We start from the raw sequence: 17,419 nt of genomic DNA, 5'->3' as shown, positions 1-17,419 counted from the left end.
AGTGTGGTCAAGAGGTTAACACTGCCACCCCTTCTGAATCATCCCCTGCAAGTCTGACCCCAGCACTTAGTGCCAGGAAGCTCTACCACTCAAGCAAGGCCGCTCAGGTAAGGCTTACTGTGAGACCGTCGCACCCACAGCTTGCCTTGCCCTGGAACACCCTAAAGCTTTAGGACCCCCGTCTTTTGACTATAAGAAATAATATTTAATAAAACATGTACTTGACTCTGTTTGTCTGAAGTGTCTGAACATCCAAATGGCTAGAAACGGAGAAGCTGGAGTCTAGAGAGTAAGGATGCACTCCACAATCTCATGCTTGCAGAGTTCCTCACATACACTCTTACTTAACCCTTGACTTCAGCCTAATGTCAGGCAGCATGGAGTCTCTGTGCCCCTTCTTTGGTCTCTGCACGCCACTGGTACTTTTTTACATTTTCCTAAGATGTTAGATGTTGCAGCTATGAAATTGTCTTGTCCCTCTTCCCTGGCCCCCAAAGAATTGAGTTCTTAATGAGGAAAAGAAAATCACCAACACTGAACAACCTGTACCTCCTTTTTAAAGCAGCTCAATTCTGATGAGCAGGGAACACAACCCACAGCTGCTGCTTCATACCTGTGCAGTCCTGCTAAGAAATAGGCTTTTCAGGGGCTGGAGAGGTGGCTCGTGGTTAAGAGAACTGGCTGTGCTTCAGAGCATCCTAGTCTGATTCCCAGCACACACGTGCTCTCACAGCTAACCACGTAACTCCTCTTTCAGAGAACCTAATGCCCTCTTCTGGCCTTCACAGGCACCAGTCACAGACACGTGTGCAGACAAAACAGCCACAAGTCCCACCCAGGCAAACAAGCTCCAGACACGGAGCATTAGAGCAGACATGGAAGGTGGCCTGGGCAGAGCTTGCTGACTGAGTTTCTGAGCACCCTGTTCCGATAGGCATGAAAGAGGCTGCCAGAGCTCCTGAGCCACAGAGGACAGGCTCAAAGACAAGCTCTCCATTGTAGTCTTTAGATTGCAGTCTTACTGCTGAAGGGTGGAGAGGACTTGCCTGCTCTCTCAGATTCACAGGGAAACTGAGTGGTAGCAGGGGTCCCAGTATTGCAAGTCCCCTCACAGATGGTAGCACTTTGATGCCTGTTTCTTCTGTCAGCTTCTCCCAGGCCCATCTGAGGGAGCAGAGCACTTACTATTCCTTTATAGCTACAGGCATACAGAGAAGTGGTTTGTCTGAAGTAACAGTTCTCAACCTTTCTAATGCTGTGACCCTTTAATACCCTCATGTTATAGTGACCCCCCAACCATAAAATGTTCATTGCTACTTTATAACTATAATGTTATACTGTTATGAATAATAATATAAATATCTGTGTTTTCCTATGGTATTAGGTGATCCCTATGAGAGGGCTGTTCAACTCCTAAATGGGGTTGAGAAGCGCTGGTCTAAAGCACCGTGGATCACTGATAGTGACCACTCCTGAATCTGTTTCTGAGCTACAAGTGCCTTGGTGGTTTTTATTCCAATCTATAATGAAGAGATGGTCTTTGGACTTGGGCACATATGGGTATACTTTCATCATTGGTACATACTACATAACTAGCTAACTGCTGTACACTAGGGATGGACATCTGTTTCCTCATTTATAGAGATAAGAACAGCTGCAGCACTGGTTCCTGAGGAGCCAGTGAGACTTTCAAACTCCTCACTTGTAGGTGTTGTTTTTCCTTTGTTCCCTGACATAGGATGTGGGGATGTACACACACACACACACACACACACACACACATGCGCACGCACGCACTTGCACATCCACATACAATTGTATGATGTAACCTGTATTGTCTTTGTGAGGTTGGAGAGATAAAGATTACATTCCTTCGGGCACATTTAGATTTTCTAGTTTAATAGCAGTGCCAGGAGCTAGAACTACATGGGCTTTGTGAGTCCTGAGCCCAGGCTACCCTTTTCTAGAGGCCTTGCTTAACTGTCGGTTGTAACGATTGGAATAACTGATCAGTGGAAAGAGGGATGTCTGCATAACAGGGAGGACACAGATCTCTGGATCCTTTGTTGTGAACATGTACTTACTTTCTAAATCCAGTCTGCTACCAGGAAGGCCCACACATGAACTGTAGTTCATTAAGACTTTTCGGATATACAAAATACCTGTCAAAGTGCCTAATCACGTCATAAAGACTTGGGTGTCCAAGCTGCAACTCAATTTTCCTGTGTTCTTTGAGTTGAGCAACAATGTGTGTCATGTTCCAAGATGGAAGAAGTGACAGATAGAGTCTCCACTCCATCCCTCTTCCAGAAGCCTCTGCTTGCCAGAATTATAACACCATCCAATACTGAAGTGCTGGTGAAGGCCCCTGGGCCCTGGCCATAGCTGTAAATTCTCTGGGTGTTAATGTTGAGAATAGGTGTGTATAGTATGTCCAGTGAGAATCTGGATGGATTCTAGTTACCAAAGACAGCAGGATGACCTTGGTCATCTTGACCCTTGGCAGAAAAGCCAAGTTCTATTTCTCGGCTTGCATGTTGTTCTTGGGTGGGAAGCTGTGCCACTTAACTCTTAAGGTCACCGTCTCTCTGGCTCCCTGCCGAAGCCCTTCCCTGTGTACTCAGCAGTGCCCTGGCAGTCTCCCTAGATTCTCTAGGCTGTAGGTGAGTTCAAGGGCAGGAACAGTTGCAAAGAGCTCAGTGGAGCAGAACTGTAGGCTCTGTGTAATGTGAACCTGCCTCAAAAGACAGCAGCTGTGTTTTCCCTAAATATTTACATTTCTGACCCAGTAAATAGAAAGCTTTGAGGGGTTTTATCCCTGAGCAGAAGGGTAGTGACAACGTATCACACAGTGGTCAGGAGCCCTGGCAGGGTAAAGGCAGCCATTGTGCTGGGCTCTGACACACCTTTCTCTCTGTCTCCACAGGTGTTAACAGAACTGAAATCCGACAATCAGAGGCTGAAGGATGAAAATGGTGCCCTCATCAGAGTCATCAGCAAACTGTCCAAATAGATGAGGTCAGGTCTGGGAGGAGGGACAGCATTTGCTGCCCACTTTTCACTTCCAGCTGTGGCCTTCCGGCCAAAAGACATGAATGTTCTGGGAAAAGGGCACCTCCCTGTGACCTCATCAGTCACCTCTGCACTGTACATTGTCTCTGCACTCTCCGTGCCGCGTTCCCCCACACCTCTGTCCTAAGTTTTATGACAGTTCTAACTGAAGCATGATTGTGACCATTTCAAACAATCTGGAGAAAGCTTTGTGGGGTATGCCAACCTCAGCTGTGACCCCAACTTTCTGCTGCTTTGTCCACATTGGTTTTGGTCCAGATATATAAGGCTTTGACCCATAGCCTTTACACGGACCCACTGTTCTTTATATAGGTGAGTCTTGTGGTGGCCACTCTAGGATCCTATCTGGGGTGCTGGAGAAAGGGCGGAATGTGGAATTCTCTCTGGACTGCCTCTGGAGCTGTTTGCTTGTAGTCCACGGTGACCCTGTGCTGAGGTTGTTATTCACCACTCAGGAACTGACTTGTTTTTACTTTCCTATCGGTAACCTAGGAACATCGCTGACTAGTCTTGCCCTTATTTCTCCTCTCCACAAGGCCGAGGCAGCCTTGAACTCTCTTGTTCCTTTTCTTGCTGTCCTTTGGTGATTTCTCCTCCTACCCTGATGGCATAAAAGCTGAAACCGAGCTCCCGACCTCAGCTGTTCGGAAACTCGTCACTCTGCTGCCTTGGTGCCATGGCCCTGTCCCCGAGAAGCCAGAGGACAGCTTAAGGGCCAGCCCATTGTTCATATCTCCCACTTGTCTGCTTACAAAATTATTTTCTGAACTCTTCAAGTTGTACAAGTAGTATACATCTATAATGCGAGCACTCAGGAAGCTGAGGCAGGAGGATCAGGAGTTTGAGGCCAGCTACATAGCAAGACCCTCTCTCCAGAAAAAGGAAGCCTGGGTGTTGAGTGCCCATGTTTGCCTTGCTTCCTTTGGCTTTGTTCCCTTTTCACTCAGGCCCTGCTCCTAATGAGAAGTGGAGTCATTGCAAGGAGGACCGGGGGAGAGCCGGGGCAGAAGCTAGACTAGAGAGTGGAAGCAGGCCAGAGAGACGTGGAGAGCATCTGAGGACACTTGGAACACTGCGAAGATGGTGGTAACTTGCTTTCTGGTGGTCATATTCAGGGAAGAGATCCCTTCTTAGAAGTCAACAGGAGAGGTGAATGCTGGGTAGAGACTGAAGATGAAGAAGAGTACTTGTGGACTCTTAAGAGTGACAAGCCCCAAAGACCATCTGGTCCAGCATCCTTGTGACTCCCTGCTGCCATAACTCTGACCTGTGGTCAGCTCTGGGAGCTATGCATGTCTTACTTGAAGTTTGAGCACCTATACTACATTTTTTTTACTAAAAGAAGCTGAGGTCTGCTTCTTCCTGCCAGGATAGCACATTAGGTATGGGTGGGTAGTGGTCTCTTCTTACCTAGCCCCTTGAGTCCCTCCTCAGATGTCATGATTTTGATACCTGTCACATCTTGACTACCATCCTCTAGAGTCTAGACAAAGCAGCCCGTTAGCTTATGCCTCAGCCTATGTAGAGTAGTCTCTAATTCCAGCACACAGTTAAACTGCTGGCTCTTCTTGATGAGCCAGTGCAGATGGGTAGAATGTGGATTTTGTAGGCATTTTGTCCTATGGTTCACATTAAAGGACACGTCCTTTAATGCCTCGTTGTTTGAGGATTGCTAGTGAAGTGGACCATTCTAACACTACCTCTGTTAGTTTCTTTCATGAGGACGCCACTGCCCTTTTTGGTGGCACTTGCAGACGTCGTGTGCTCTTAAACAGATGTTGTAATTCAGGTCCGTGGTACAGAACAGGAGCTGTATCTCCTCTGACACAGACTCAGCACATACAAGATTCTCTTTTCCACTTCAGCCTGTTTTCTGAGGAGTCAGTCTCCTGTTGGCCTACTCTGCTCTTGTGAAGCACTGAGCCACAGTGAGAAGGACCTGTCTTCTGCTCTGGGAAGCATTCCCTTCTTGCTGGGAGACATCAACAGGATGCCAGCCAACCGACTCTCCTAGCGTGGGTTCTGTATTGGGAAAGAGGGAACTGCTGCCTCATTCTTGGGGAGAGAAAATGGGATTGCAGGAAACCAGTTTGCACCTCCTCCACTCCTAGGCCAGGGGAAGGTGTTCAGAGCTATGCCTTTGGGCCTTTTGAAGCAAGGGAAAGCGCTCAGAAACTCACAGACTGGCATTATACCTGCTGCTCTACATGGCCTTCATGTTAAGGTGCCACCTCTTGCCAGGAACGTTTTCTTGTGACAAGCTTTTAAGTCTCGGTAGTACTGGCTCTGTGGCCAAGAGCCCATCAGAGCACACACAGTCCCAGGCCATTCCTGGCAACTCCTTTCAGGCCACTAATTTTATTAGAAGCATTGTGAATTTGGTCTCTTCCAGAGAAGAAAACTCCATTTCTTCAAAATCATACTGACTGAAAGACCCATGAAAGACATGGCCTCCTGAGGCCAGCTCTTCTGTGTGTGCAGTCTCCCTTTCCTGTGTAGCTTGGACAGTTACACACCACCAGTCTCCCCAGTGGCCACCAGCCTCACCTGTTGGCTTCTTGTGAGTAATCCCATGGCTGGAGCTTACTGCTCCACTGCAAGTAAGCAAGCACGCAGGAAGGACTCAGCCTTGTCACACCAGTCTTCATGGGAAATTAAGATAGGGACAAGAGTGTTCTCATTCATTGGACAGCTTTCAATACCCAAGCCACCTTTGAGGGTTATGACTGGTCAGTCCAGAGAATCTCTGGCTGGAGTTTGCCTATTTGACTTTCAGGGGTTTCCGAGCCTTTACAGACAGCTGGGGATCAGCACTTCCAGGAACTGTCTGGAAAGGCTCGGAAACCCCTAGTGCTGATCCCCGGACCCATCCCAGTCTCTAGGGGAAGAGCTATGCACATTCAAGGGTGTTGCCTCTAAAGAATCTGAAGAACAGCTCTATCTTGGAGCCGCACCTCCTTGTGAGTGTCCAGCAGTGGAACATGTTCTCACTCTGCTTTCTCTGCCTCAGCCCCTGAGGTGCAAGGATTGTTCGGTGGGTTGCTGGCAGCTTCTACTCAGGAAGTATAGGAGCAGTCCATAGGCCTCAGAAGAGTATAGGAACCAGAGTGAAGGGCCTCTCCAAGCCACACCCCTGGGGACTCTGCTCTCTGGTCCCTTTGCAGTCTTTCCTAGCAGAGACAGCTCCAACCATTGCTTACATGCCTTTTCAGTGGTGGGCCCTGTCCAGATCCATGCCCAAGTCTAGCTGCAGCTCAGTTGCCTTTCTATTCTGAAGATAGGTGCAAACCCTCAAACTGTAAAGATTTCCATGACTCAGAAGTGAGGCAGCTTTGTGGGCAAGCTACTTTCAAGTCCTCTTGACTTAAAATTCTGTCATTTATTCAAAGAGGAGGACTTTTTTTACACTTAGATTTCTGCTTCAAAATGGCTTAACTTTGAATTTTCAAGATCGGTCTTGCCTTCTTCCCAAATTCAACCTGTTTAAGATTGGCCTGCCAAGGTCGGCCTCCCCTCTGTGTTGGAAAGCGAATTTAACACTGAAAGCAATTGAACAGTGTGGTGTGATTGCCTTCCTTCCTGGTGGTTAGATAAAAATATTGCCAACCTGCAGAGGTGGAGACTGGAGCTCGTGGAGTGGATAGAGCAGTGTTTTAGGCCGCTGAGGACACGGTGTACATCACAGGAAACCAGCTGCCCCTGGCAGGTCTGCTCAGCCACCACGGCTAGATGTGACCAGCACTGCTTCTCAGCACCCAAGCAGCAGACTCTGCTTGGCACCAACTAGTTTCTAGTCTTGAGCTCTGCCTTGAGCAGCAGGAGAGCATTCCTCAGGCTGCTGTTCAGGCTCCTTCACAGCAGACACCAGGGCCGCATACCACAGAATGGTGCCCAGCTCTAGCCAGACGCCTACGCTTGGGGCTTGGATGTGAGGAAAGGGGCAAACCCTGAAACTGGGTGCCTGCTGAGGTGGTCAAAAGGCAGGGGAAGGTCTGTGAATGTGGAATGGGGGAAGGTCGGAGCCTGGGAGAAAGGAAGCCAGGCTTCTGCACCTGGAAGTGTGTTCCGTCTCGTTGAGTTCGTCCCTCAGCTCCAGCTGAGCAAGATTTTAATCAGCTCCTCTAATGGGTATTGACACTGCTCGGAGCAGTCGACTCTGTTAGGGACAACTATTGATTGCTTGTGTTCTGATTAGATTGGAAAAATAGATCAACTTCATTATAGCCCAGAAGCTGTCATTGTCACAGCTACAGAGAAGTGGAGTGGTCTCTGAGGGCTGAGGAAATCAGCTGGACTCCTGACAAGCCAGAGAGTAGCTGAAAGTTGTATCAACGTCTCCTTGAGAACTGTGGTTAAGGGTCACAAACCTCCTGGGGTGCCTTGCAACCCAGCGCCTGGACACCCACCATGGCTAGATGGGAGAGGAGGGAATATCTAAGGCCATGGCCCTGAAGCATGTTCTGGCTTTACCTCAGCAGACTTGACAATGTGAGGGTCTCTTCAAGCCTGGGAATACACCACACCACACACACACCAGGCTGAAGCTTTCAAAGAGGTCTGGCATTTCTTGATGAGAATGGGAACGCAAACAGTTTATCTAGTGCGCTCGGTCTCTTGCTCCTCATACCCCTCCCAGTTTCGAAAAGCACTCCTCCCACTCCTCGGCTTATCTTCCAGATTGGGAATCTGCCAGAACCACATTTTGTTATTTTGCCTCTAGATTTTTTTTCCCCTAATGTTTCCAATAAAATTTTGCTTGGGTGGCCCCTTAAAGTGTCACCAAGATGCTAACCTAGGCCCCTCCAAAATAAGCTCCCCCTCCCCCTCCCTTCCCTCTCAGCTCTCTCCCAAGGCTCGCCTTAGGCCTTGCTTTCCTACACTTGGACTTGATGGTGCTCAAGGGAAGAGGTTTTCCATTAATCAGCCAAGAGTCCTGGAAGATGTTCACACGCCACCAGCATGTCACTCCGCCCACCACCCATGGCTAGCCCCTTCCACTTTCAAAACTCCCTGGCTGTGCTAGCGGCCCTCAAAGACCAGGTTTGGCTTATAGTCTACGTGACCCCTCTGTTCCAGGGTCATGGCTGCTCACTGTACTGTCTCTGAAAGATGTGACTGGTACCAGCTTAAGGCAGGAGTGTTTTCTCTGCACAGGCTAGACGAGTTTGTTTGCATAGTGACAGCCACTCAACCAGGCAGGAGAGAAGATCCACAGAAGGCCTGACCATGAGGAGCCAGAAGAGCCTCTGACATGCTCTTGAACCGAGAGCTGAGGGTCAGAGCTTGGTCCTGAACAAGGGACACTTTGGCTGGTACCAGCTTGATTCTCTCCAGACTGCATGTGTCTGTGCTGTTCTCGACCTACTCTCCTGAGACCTCGAGCAGACTCCAGCTTATCCTAGGATGGGGGAGACTACGTGAAAGCGATTATAGGTAAAGGTACCAGAAGGCCAGTACAGGAGAGGATGTGGAGAGGATGCACCCACCCGACGTGCCCACCTTTCCAGTCCGAATCCCTTGAGCCCTTGGCAGCTCAGCCCTCCTCCTGGCTGGTCCCTTCAAGCAAAGCCATGATTTCCCTGCAGAGGGGAGCACTGTCCCATGCTCTCCCTCTGCAGGGTTGGTGGTTCAGACCCCACTTTGGCTTTACGGTTTTCTTCCAGGCATGTGTCCTCCGCTCCAATCTTGGTCACCACTTCAGTGCTAGCATTTTGTATTTCCTCTCTCCACCCTTCACCCACGCTTAATGCACCGAATGGAACTGTTTGCCAGCTGAGTTGTGTGGATTAACTTGAGTCAACTGTAATACACCTGGAGGCTCCTGAGGGCGGAGCCAGACTGGCTTTCCAACTGAATGTATTTTTATGCAATTTTGAGTGGCCTTTTCAACCCTGAGATGAATGGATTTGTTTTACTGGGTGTTGTTATATAGTATTAAGTATTCTGTATTTGAAAGTTTGGGAATAATATTCACGTCTATATGATGCCTGTAAACACAACAGTATTTATAAATGAGTAAATAAAACTGTGTTTTAACTTGGTGCCATGATATTGATAGACCCTCCCATTCACCAGGCAGCTCCCAACAGTCGCCACTGAGAAGTCTCTACCATAGGTACCCACAAGTCTGTAGTCACCACTTCCCCTTCCCAGGGAAGGGCTCTTGGAGCACCAACATACTTATTTCCTGGGTCGATTGGCAGTAAAGCCTACAGTGAAGGTTTGGAACAACCCTGAGAAGAATACAGGCTCTCGGTGCCTAAGAAGGTGGCTGCTTCTTTAAAGGTAAGAAGCAGGGGTGTATGGTCCACTTGGATACACCCTACCAGCCATGCTACACAGGGGAGCTAGGGTAAGCTGGTGGTGGTGCTGGGCTCTTGCAGGCTTCCGACTACCTCAGTCCTCCACTGTGGAAGGGTTCCTTAGGTCACTGGTTCACAAGTTCCAAAAACCACTTCCAAACTATGTAAATGAAACTAACTCTGGGGTCATTAGAGGTTGGACCTAAATCCTGACAGAAGGGTGCCTAGCTCGGGAGTTGCTGTGCAGGCTGCTGGCAGGGCTGGGGAGTGGGCAGCCAGGCTTTGGGTCTGCTTCCTGCCAAGTGGAAATCCTTGGTCACTGACTTGGGAGGGAGGGAAGATTCTTTTCCCCTGCTGTCACCCAGCTGTTTGTAGCTCAAGCAGCAAGAAGAAACAGGGATGATGTCATGGTTGAAGAGTTCAGTCCTGGCCTTGGGGCTTGAAGCAGAGACAAGCCTGACAGATACAGGGGCCTCCTAGACCACGTGCATCGTTTTTCTGGGACCCCGCTGGCTGGGTAAGGTCTGTAGAACCTGTTTCATCTACTGCTCGTAGGTACCAGCCTCCCTCCTGGTTACCTCCTGCAGCAGAGCAAGGTGCCCACATTCTCAGTCCTGTGCAACCAGGCCACCCAGCCCGTAGCCTCCAGCTGGACTGGAACAGCCCGGCAGCCAGATCTGGGCCCCTGCCAGCTCATACAGGCGCTCTACCCGCCTGCCTTTACTTCTCCTTGGTCATCTGGGTTTGATGCAAAACACAAGAAAGTCTAGTAAATTATGGTCCTAGACAAGTGTCACACAATATGAAGTGACAGTCTTTGGGGCTGGGAACTAAAACAGTTTAATCCTTTCCTGGTCTTGGCCATACTGCCCCAGACTCTGTCCCTAAGTATTCTGAAGCCTTGCTGGCCTTGTTATCTCTGCCTCATCAAAGACAATGACAGTCTTTACAGTGTAAGATTGGAGACCTTATACGTTCCACTTTTAAACATCTACACCCTGAGACCAGCAGCCTCCCTACTGTCCGGGTCAGGCTACTGCTGTCTCCTAAGCCCAGGTCTTCTAGAGGGAACTTAAGGATGCAGGACAGTCCTTATCGTCCCAGGTGGGTGGACCCTGTGTGACTCCGATCTGACCTTCTCCCAAACCAGGAAGAGAATAGGCGGCGACTGCTTCATTTTGAGCGGGAGGCCGGAGCTCCAAAACCAGCTCACCTCCCTCCCCAACCTTGCTGGCCCTTGGGGGCAGCTCCCTGCCCCACTGCCCTAGCCCACTAAAAAAAAATAGAAATGCTCCCCGCCCCCAAGTTGCTTTCAGCTCTTTTCTTTAATAAGGAGACGCAGCTCATTACAAAATAACAATTTGACAAGAGATTAGACAACAACAGAGTCCACGTAAGGGAACGGAGAGAGCCTTGCCAAGCAGAGTGGGGAGGGGAGGGCTACACGTGTCCTTCTGAGGAAGACAGGGAGGGCTCTTAGGAAGACTGGTGGGGCCAGTGTATTCCAGGGGGAACACGGCACGCTCAGCTTCTGCCCTGGTTTGGAAAGTTTCTGGACCCAAGGTTTTCAGAAAGCAAATCCTTTGATGAGCGGGAGTTAGGGCAGAACCTTTGGGCTTCCAGGCCCTTTCCCTGATCTCCTGGCTGCTGAGGAAAGCTGAGGGTGAAACTGAGGCCCACACACGGCTCCCTTGCCAGAGTCTGCTTTCACAGTTCCCAGTTTCAGTTTCTGTGGAGACTGGAGATGTCCAGCCGACCCCACCTTGTTGCCCCTGGCCTTGTCCAATACACTTGCCCAAATCTGCCTGAGGTTCCCTGGATTAGTAACATATGACTGGCTTCTGGGGAGTCCTGTGGGGTGCCCAAGCTGCTCCAGCCCTGTCTACCCCTACACTCACTACTTGCCATGCCTGCTCAAGCTGTCCTGGAAGCTGATGTGAGTCAGAGCCTAGTGGTCCTCAGTCGTGAGTGACCCCTTATCACCACACCTACCACCTTGTTCTCAGGGCACCCTGCTCTGTGGCACCACCAGCCAAAAGAGAGAGAGGGTGGAGAGTAACGACTGTGATTCCAGGTTTTCCCACGGGCCACTCCTCCACTGCTTTCTGAGGGCCCTGACAGCTCAGGGAAAAGTAGGGAGGGCTGGCCGTGTTCATCCCAGGCCGCCACCAAGAACCTGACTGTAGGCTGGGCTGCTCACTGCTTCTGAAAACCTCGGTTGCCTCCAGGCCTCTAAGAGGATATCCAAGCCTCAGAGTCACAACCACCGCCCTGCCTATGCTCAGAGTAGAGTCCCACCATCAGACTCAGGCCACAAAAGCCAGCCAGGGGCATCTCCTGAGACCCCACCAGAAGCCCTGAAACACCAACTGTCCTCACAACACAGGGCTAGGGGAGGGTGACGGACAGGTGAGCCCTTCACAAGTGTTCTATGGGGAGCCAGTTAGGGGGATGGGGGGGCTCCTGGAAGGAGTCGAGGGCACCCTTCAGTAGGAGGCCCCTTTATGGCTTTTCAGTTTATTCAAGACAGTGGGAAGAAAGGAATCACATCAACACATGGAACACAGAAGCAACAGGACAACAGACGCCAGGCTAGACAGTGCACTGTGCCCCAAGGGTTAGCCCTGTAGACATGCAGCAGACCTGCCTTCAGGGCCAGTGTTCTTCAGCATCGTCCCTAGGCAGGGCTGGCACCGGGGCCAGAACATTATCTCCCACTGTGGACATTCACTGTAGGGGAGGTGAAGACAAAGACTTTACACAACAGAATATCAAGGAGCAGCCAGTTCTGTAAAACGGGTCTGGGATTGGGAGATCAAGGGCTCTCAGCAGTGCCATGCGGCTATTTACAGAATTGTAGACATGCATCTTGATTAAACAAGATTCTGCTCGTATGTTTATAGATAGCATCTTCTTTTATAATATATAACTAAATGAACATGGGGAGGGGGGTCCAGTGAGGCTCAATGGCTTCAGAAGGTTCCTGTTTTGTTGTTACTTCAAAAATAAAGTATATTCATGTATCTTCAAGTCACAGTGTCCCCTTCTCAATATTGCAGTTCAAAAAACAGGTTAAATCAAAACTGTGGTAACCAGCCTCTGGCCCCTGGGACTGAAGAAAAGAGGGATGGAGGAGCCAGAGGGTACGTTTGCCAGACACAATACAGGATTAGCCAATTAAACTTAAATTTCACATTAAACAATGAATCACTTTGTGGTACAGTATGTCTCAAATACTGCATAGGACATCCTTATGCTTCAAAATTATTTGCTTATCTGAAATTCAAGTTTAGCCAAGTATCCTGTATTTGTATTTGCCAAATCTGGCAGCCATTATGGGGCTGTGGGCCACCTGCTGCTACCCACTGGCTCTGAGAAAAGAACCCAAGCAGCCTGCAGTGAGAGGGACACAAAGCCTGTGGGCCAGTGAGCAGGATGGGGAAAGTTCGATCCCTTCCTACCTTCAGGAAGACTGCTGCTATGTACACCCTCAAGGACAGGCAGGGTTGAGAGACCTGGGATTCTCAAGAACTGACATGACATTAAATGAAGGAGGGATTCCTTCCTCTGTGCTAGCATTGCCCACCCCTACGTCCAGCATGGAGGCGTGTTTATAAAAGCTACCTTTACCTAGAGGCCTGTGGTAAAAAACCTCCCTCATCCCTCATTAAATCGTGGGCCAGCAAAATCACCAAGAACCACTTCTACAGAAACAAATCAGTGTGTTATCTTCCTGGGAAGACCAAGGTCTCTGGCTGGGCCTCGCCCTGCTCATCTTAAGCGCCTGCTTGGCTGGGAGCTCCCTAGTCCCCAGGCCTCAGCCTTTGTTGCAAAACTGGCCAGCACTGCAGAGGTTGCTTTTCTTCATTCAGGGAGAGCGTGTGCCCCCAGATCCTCAGTGGAGTTTGGGTATTCATGGTCTTAAGCTCTCTTTAAAAACAAAACAAACAAACCCCTCTCATAAATACTTTCCTCTCTTTGGGATAAAAACTTCTATCCTCAGAAGTATCCAGAATCCCTCACCAGCCAGAAACATTGACTGTCTCTGCTTAGTCTTGATATCCCAGGACCCTGGCATCCCCAGAAATAAACCCCTGTGGCAGTGAAGGTTTGGAATGCCATGCTGGAGTTTGGGTCATATCAGCCCTCCCCAACCCCCAGTACAGAAAACTTATGCTTCAACATGTTCCTGCCTGGCCCCTGGACCTGGACAGGTGCCATCTGCTTGGGTGGCTAGTCTGGGACCAGCCCTAAGCCTGAGGAGAACCACTCCCAGCATCCATGCTGGCTCCAAACTAGTGATCAGAGTCAAAAAGCCCTGGCAGGCTGCCCACAGTAATGGGCTCTAGCCTGTCTCTAAGCCCAGGGACATTCAAACCACAGAGGCACCCACCATTCCTCCCTTCCCTCTGTCAGCAGCGCAGTAGGACTGTGGTCTGTGGAAGGGCTGAGTATGGTTTCCAGGAGAGGACCCGAGGAGTTTACAGGTGACTGGGAGAGGCTGGAAGAACACAGAAAGGCTAAGGTTGACTGGGGAGTTTCTGTGAATGGGATTCATGGAATGTGGGTGAGAAGAGCCAGTGTGGGGAGGGACCGGGAAAGCACCAAAATTCCACAGATAAGAATCCAGTGACATCAGATGTCCATTCCAGAACCCCGGTACTCTCCAACTACCTGAACTCTGAGTGTACCCGATGGCCCAACAATTTTCTACCATGACCAGAACTCTGGTCCCAAGGACTACAGCCCATAATCCTATCAGAGTCCTCCTCCTTTCTCAATGTTTAGCATAAACACACAAAGAATTATAAAATACACAAGTTCCCGTGTACCACAGGCCAATAGCAGAAGGGCCTCTAAAAGAGAGGCAGGTCAAACCTACTTCACAGTCTGTTTCTGGTAGAAGTATTACCTCACTTCCTACTTAAATAAAAAAAAAACAAACAAACAAACAAACAAAAAAAACAAAAACAAAAACAAAACAAAGCAAACCCACATAACCCCTCATTTTCACTAAAACACTGCATTTCTCCTTGCTGGGTTCTCAAAGGCAAACTCTACAACACCATCCATCTCTGAGACCTACAAGAAGCAGAAGGGCCCAGGTGGGACCGAGCAGAAGTCCTGCCACATTGGCTGTGGAAGAGCATGTTCCCCTTCAGGAGAGCTGTGTCTTTTCTGTGGTAAGAGAACAAGGGCCTGAGAGGTTCAAGAACAAATACAAGACCGAGGGAGAGGAGCAGCCTCTGGCCACATGGAGCTAAGCCCCTGCCAGGCTGCAGGTTGGGAAAGGGAACTTAGTGCAAGCCTGACTAACATGTATATGGCTTTTTATCAGTGCTGGGGACAAGCAGGGGACAGGGAAGGAGACACAAACTGAACACAGGGCACAAACCTTAGCACGCTTTCTCTACCACCCATTTGAAATGAATGCCCTGGGTTTCCCGGCATTCAGAGAAAACTGTCTCTAAGGGATGGAAGGACGGGGCCTCTCCAGCTACCATCTCTGAGGGTCAAAGAGTCCAGAGGCTCGGGATGGGAGCTGTGAGGAGCTCTGCACCGTCTAGCTCATCTCTGTCCACCCGTGCTCCCTTTGACACCTCCTCCTTACCTGGACCTCAGGGGACTAAGCACCCAAGCATCCCTCTAACAGGCCTCTGGCTCTGTGCAAAGCACTTGTCTTCAGATGGTACAAAAAGGGAAACAGAGGCAAAAGCCAGATGGTGTATGAATGCAAATGAACGCGCTGCTTGTTCTCTGCAGAGGAAGGAAGTGTTGGCTTCCCACTGGACGGGGCAGAGATCCGGGAGCTTCATTTTAGGCTTTCTGAGAAATGGGACTTCTGTTTCTTCCAAGTTTGACGTTGTCAACAAGAGCGATGTCCTGGGGCTGGCAGTCCCTAGTAGAGTCTGACAAGTCTAGTGAATAGTTTATTTCCATGAATGTCCCCCAAACCCCACTCCTGGGGGGAAGCTGTGACAAGAGGGAGTCCATGATTTTTTGGTCCTAGTTCTGAACACATCCAGTATGACATCTTGCCGCCTTCCACATGACCATTCGCAAGGACTGTGAGAGCTCTGGCCTCTGACCAGTTAGGCAGTGGGCTTTCTTCACCTTTGGAGTCCCTGAAGACTTTCTCCTCTCACACGGCTTCATAGTCCATGGCTCATTCCAGAAATGAAGAGAGATGTTCAAAACAGAGGCGGGTAGGGATGGATGGGCACATGTACACACACACACACACACACACACACACACACACACACACACACACACACACAATGCTGGCCACTATGTTGCCCTCACAGTCAAGAAACAGAATGTTCTTGCCATTTTGTTGGTCCAAAACCCAGGAAAAGCAGGAAGTGCTTCAACTCTCTGACAGTAGAGGGCCCTGAGTGGGGTGAGGGAAACCGTGATAGGGCATGCAACAAGGGCAGCTCCTGGGACAATAACAGAGCCAGGCTTCTCTTTCACGTCTTAGGGGACTCCCTTCACACAGCCACCAAAAGGAAGTTGGTCTTTAAAAAGAGAAAGAAGGAAGGAAAAACAGAACACACCGCAAACAAATGGAGAAACCTCTAAGGTCGCGTAACTGAGGTATTGATAGCTCTGGATCTTGTCAGTGTCCTCGGGGGCACGGCCCCAGCCTGTTGCCTACTTGTTCTTGCCCAGAAGAGCATCCACTTCTTCCTCGGGCTTAAGAGAGTGCCACTGGGCGATGGGCCTCCGAGGGTTGGCCAGCATGTCAGACCAGTGCCTCAGCTCCGTGCCTGTGGCATTGCTGCCTACGAAGATCTTCCCGATGGCTTCATTCTTACCCAGCTTGTCGTAGTCTAGCACGGTGACGACCACCTGGACTTTCTGCAAGGCAAGCAAAGAAAGGACTTCAAAGGAGAAGTGGGAGCCCGTGACATGCCCTCTCTGTCAGTCCGCACTGCAAATAATAAGGAAGGGAATGCCTCCACGCTTCTGCCTTCCAGTCTAACTTCAATTAAATTCTAGTGTAGAGGACACAGCTTTTTTTTTTTTTTAAGCAACCTATATTTCTGCCAGCAGGTGTACTTGAACATACACAACGCTCTAGGCACTGTAAGACCTTATGGGAGGGGAATGGCCTCTAATGAGGTCAGTAGACAAAAAGATAAACAACACACAAGTTTTGGACATAATAAATACAGGAGTGTTCCCCAAATACAAATGACTTTTTAAATACATATCCTCATCTCTGTCAGATGATACTGTAAATGGTATGGATATACAAAAATATCTAACTTTTTAAAAATCTGTCCACATTCGATTATGGAGGTCCTTCAAAAGGGTCCTCTACAGGGTCCCACCCCCAGCACTGTCAGATCCAGACCCTATCCTAGTGGAATGCTCCCAGCCCGTGGCTGACCTCTAACTAATTCTGCGTACTTGTCTGGTTATCTCAGAGCCCAAGAACCCAAGGCCCTCGAGGCGTACGCACCTGGATCTGCTCAAAGGGGATCTCGAAGCTGAAGGACTCGTTGAAGTAGGGGTTCAGGGTCTTCTTCTTCACCGTCGTCTTCTTCTTCTTGAGTCTCTTGCCATTCTGCATCAGGTGAATCTTCACGTAGGGGTCTGCAGAGACAGTCCCAACCCAAGAGATACCTCAGCCCCGACAAACCTCCCATTCCCAGGTCTCCACCCTGCTGGAACCAGGCTCCTGGGAAGCCCAGAGGAGAGACAGGAAGTCCCAGACGCAGAGGGGTCATCTGGGTCACAGGTAGGAAAGGTATTAGGCTACTTCTAACTGTTCACTTATAGAACGGCCTTGTAAGGAAGATGAGGACTAACTGGTCAGATCCCTGGGCTAGGAGATGGCTGAGAGGCAAGAAGGCAAAACACTTCAGCCAAGTCCTGATCCTGCATATCCAGTCTTCCTAACCTGGCTGGTGGGAATCTGAGGACACACGAGGGACACAATCAGCCCAAGGTCACAAGTTTGGTCAAAGCCAGCTATAAGGCAATTCTGAGGAGGCTAGCTTTGACCATTAGCATCCTGTGGCACAGGCTAGCCC

The 17,419-nt window shown here is 49.7% G+C and overlaps 2 protein-coding genes across 10 annotated transcripts in view; one reads left to right on the top strand and one right to left on the bottom strand.

The window, feature by feature from the left end:
- Ppp1r12b (protein phosphatase 1 regulatory subunit 12B) overlaps positions 1-9,113 on the top strand; it is a 203,273-nt gene extending 194,160 nt beyond the window's left edge. For all 7 annotated transcript variants that reach the window (XR_013112823.1, XR_013112824.1, XM_076941236.1 and 4 more), the window contains one exon: positions 2,927-9,113. Coding sequence is in view for 3 of the 7 variants with exons in the window: in XM_076941238.1 (XP_076797353.1) it covers positions 2,927-3,013 (87 nt within the window). In the remaining 4 variants the exon portion in view is untranslated. The remainder of the gene's footprint in view (positions 1-2,926) is intronic.
- Positions 9,114-14,510: 5,397 nt separating this feature from the next.
- Positions 14,511-17,419, bottom strand: part of Syt2 (synaptotagmin 2) — a 108,258-nt gene continuing 105,349 nt past the window's right edge. For all 3 annotated transcript variants that reach the window (XM_034513688.2, XM_076941246.1, XM_076941245.1), the window contains 2 exons: positions 16,846-16,979; positions 14,511-16,238 (listed from right to left, as the gene is read on the bottom strand). In XM_034513688.2, the coding sequence (XP_034369579.1) occupies positions 16,032-16,238; positions 16,846-16,979 (341 nt within the window). In that variant the 3' untranslated portion in view covers positions 14,511-16,031. The remainder of the gene's footprint in view (positions 16,239-16,845; positions 16,980-17,419) is intronic.

This window comes from Arvicanthis niloticus, chromosome 10 (assembly GCF_011762505.2).
Source record: "Arvicanthis niloticus isolate mArvNil1 chromosome 10, mArvNil1.pat.X, whole genome shotgun sequence".
Lineage (NCBI taxonomy): Eukaryota > Metazoa > Chordata > Mammalia > Rodentia > Muridae > Arvicanthis > Arvicanthis niloticus.
This window is presented reverse-complemented; position numbering and strand designations above follow the sequence as displayed.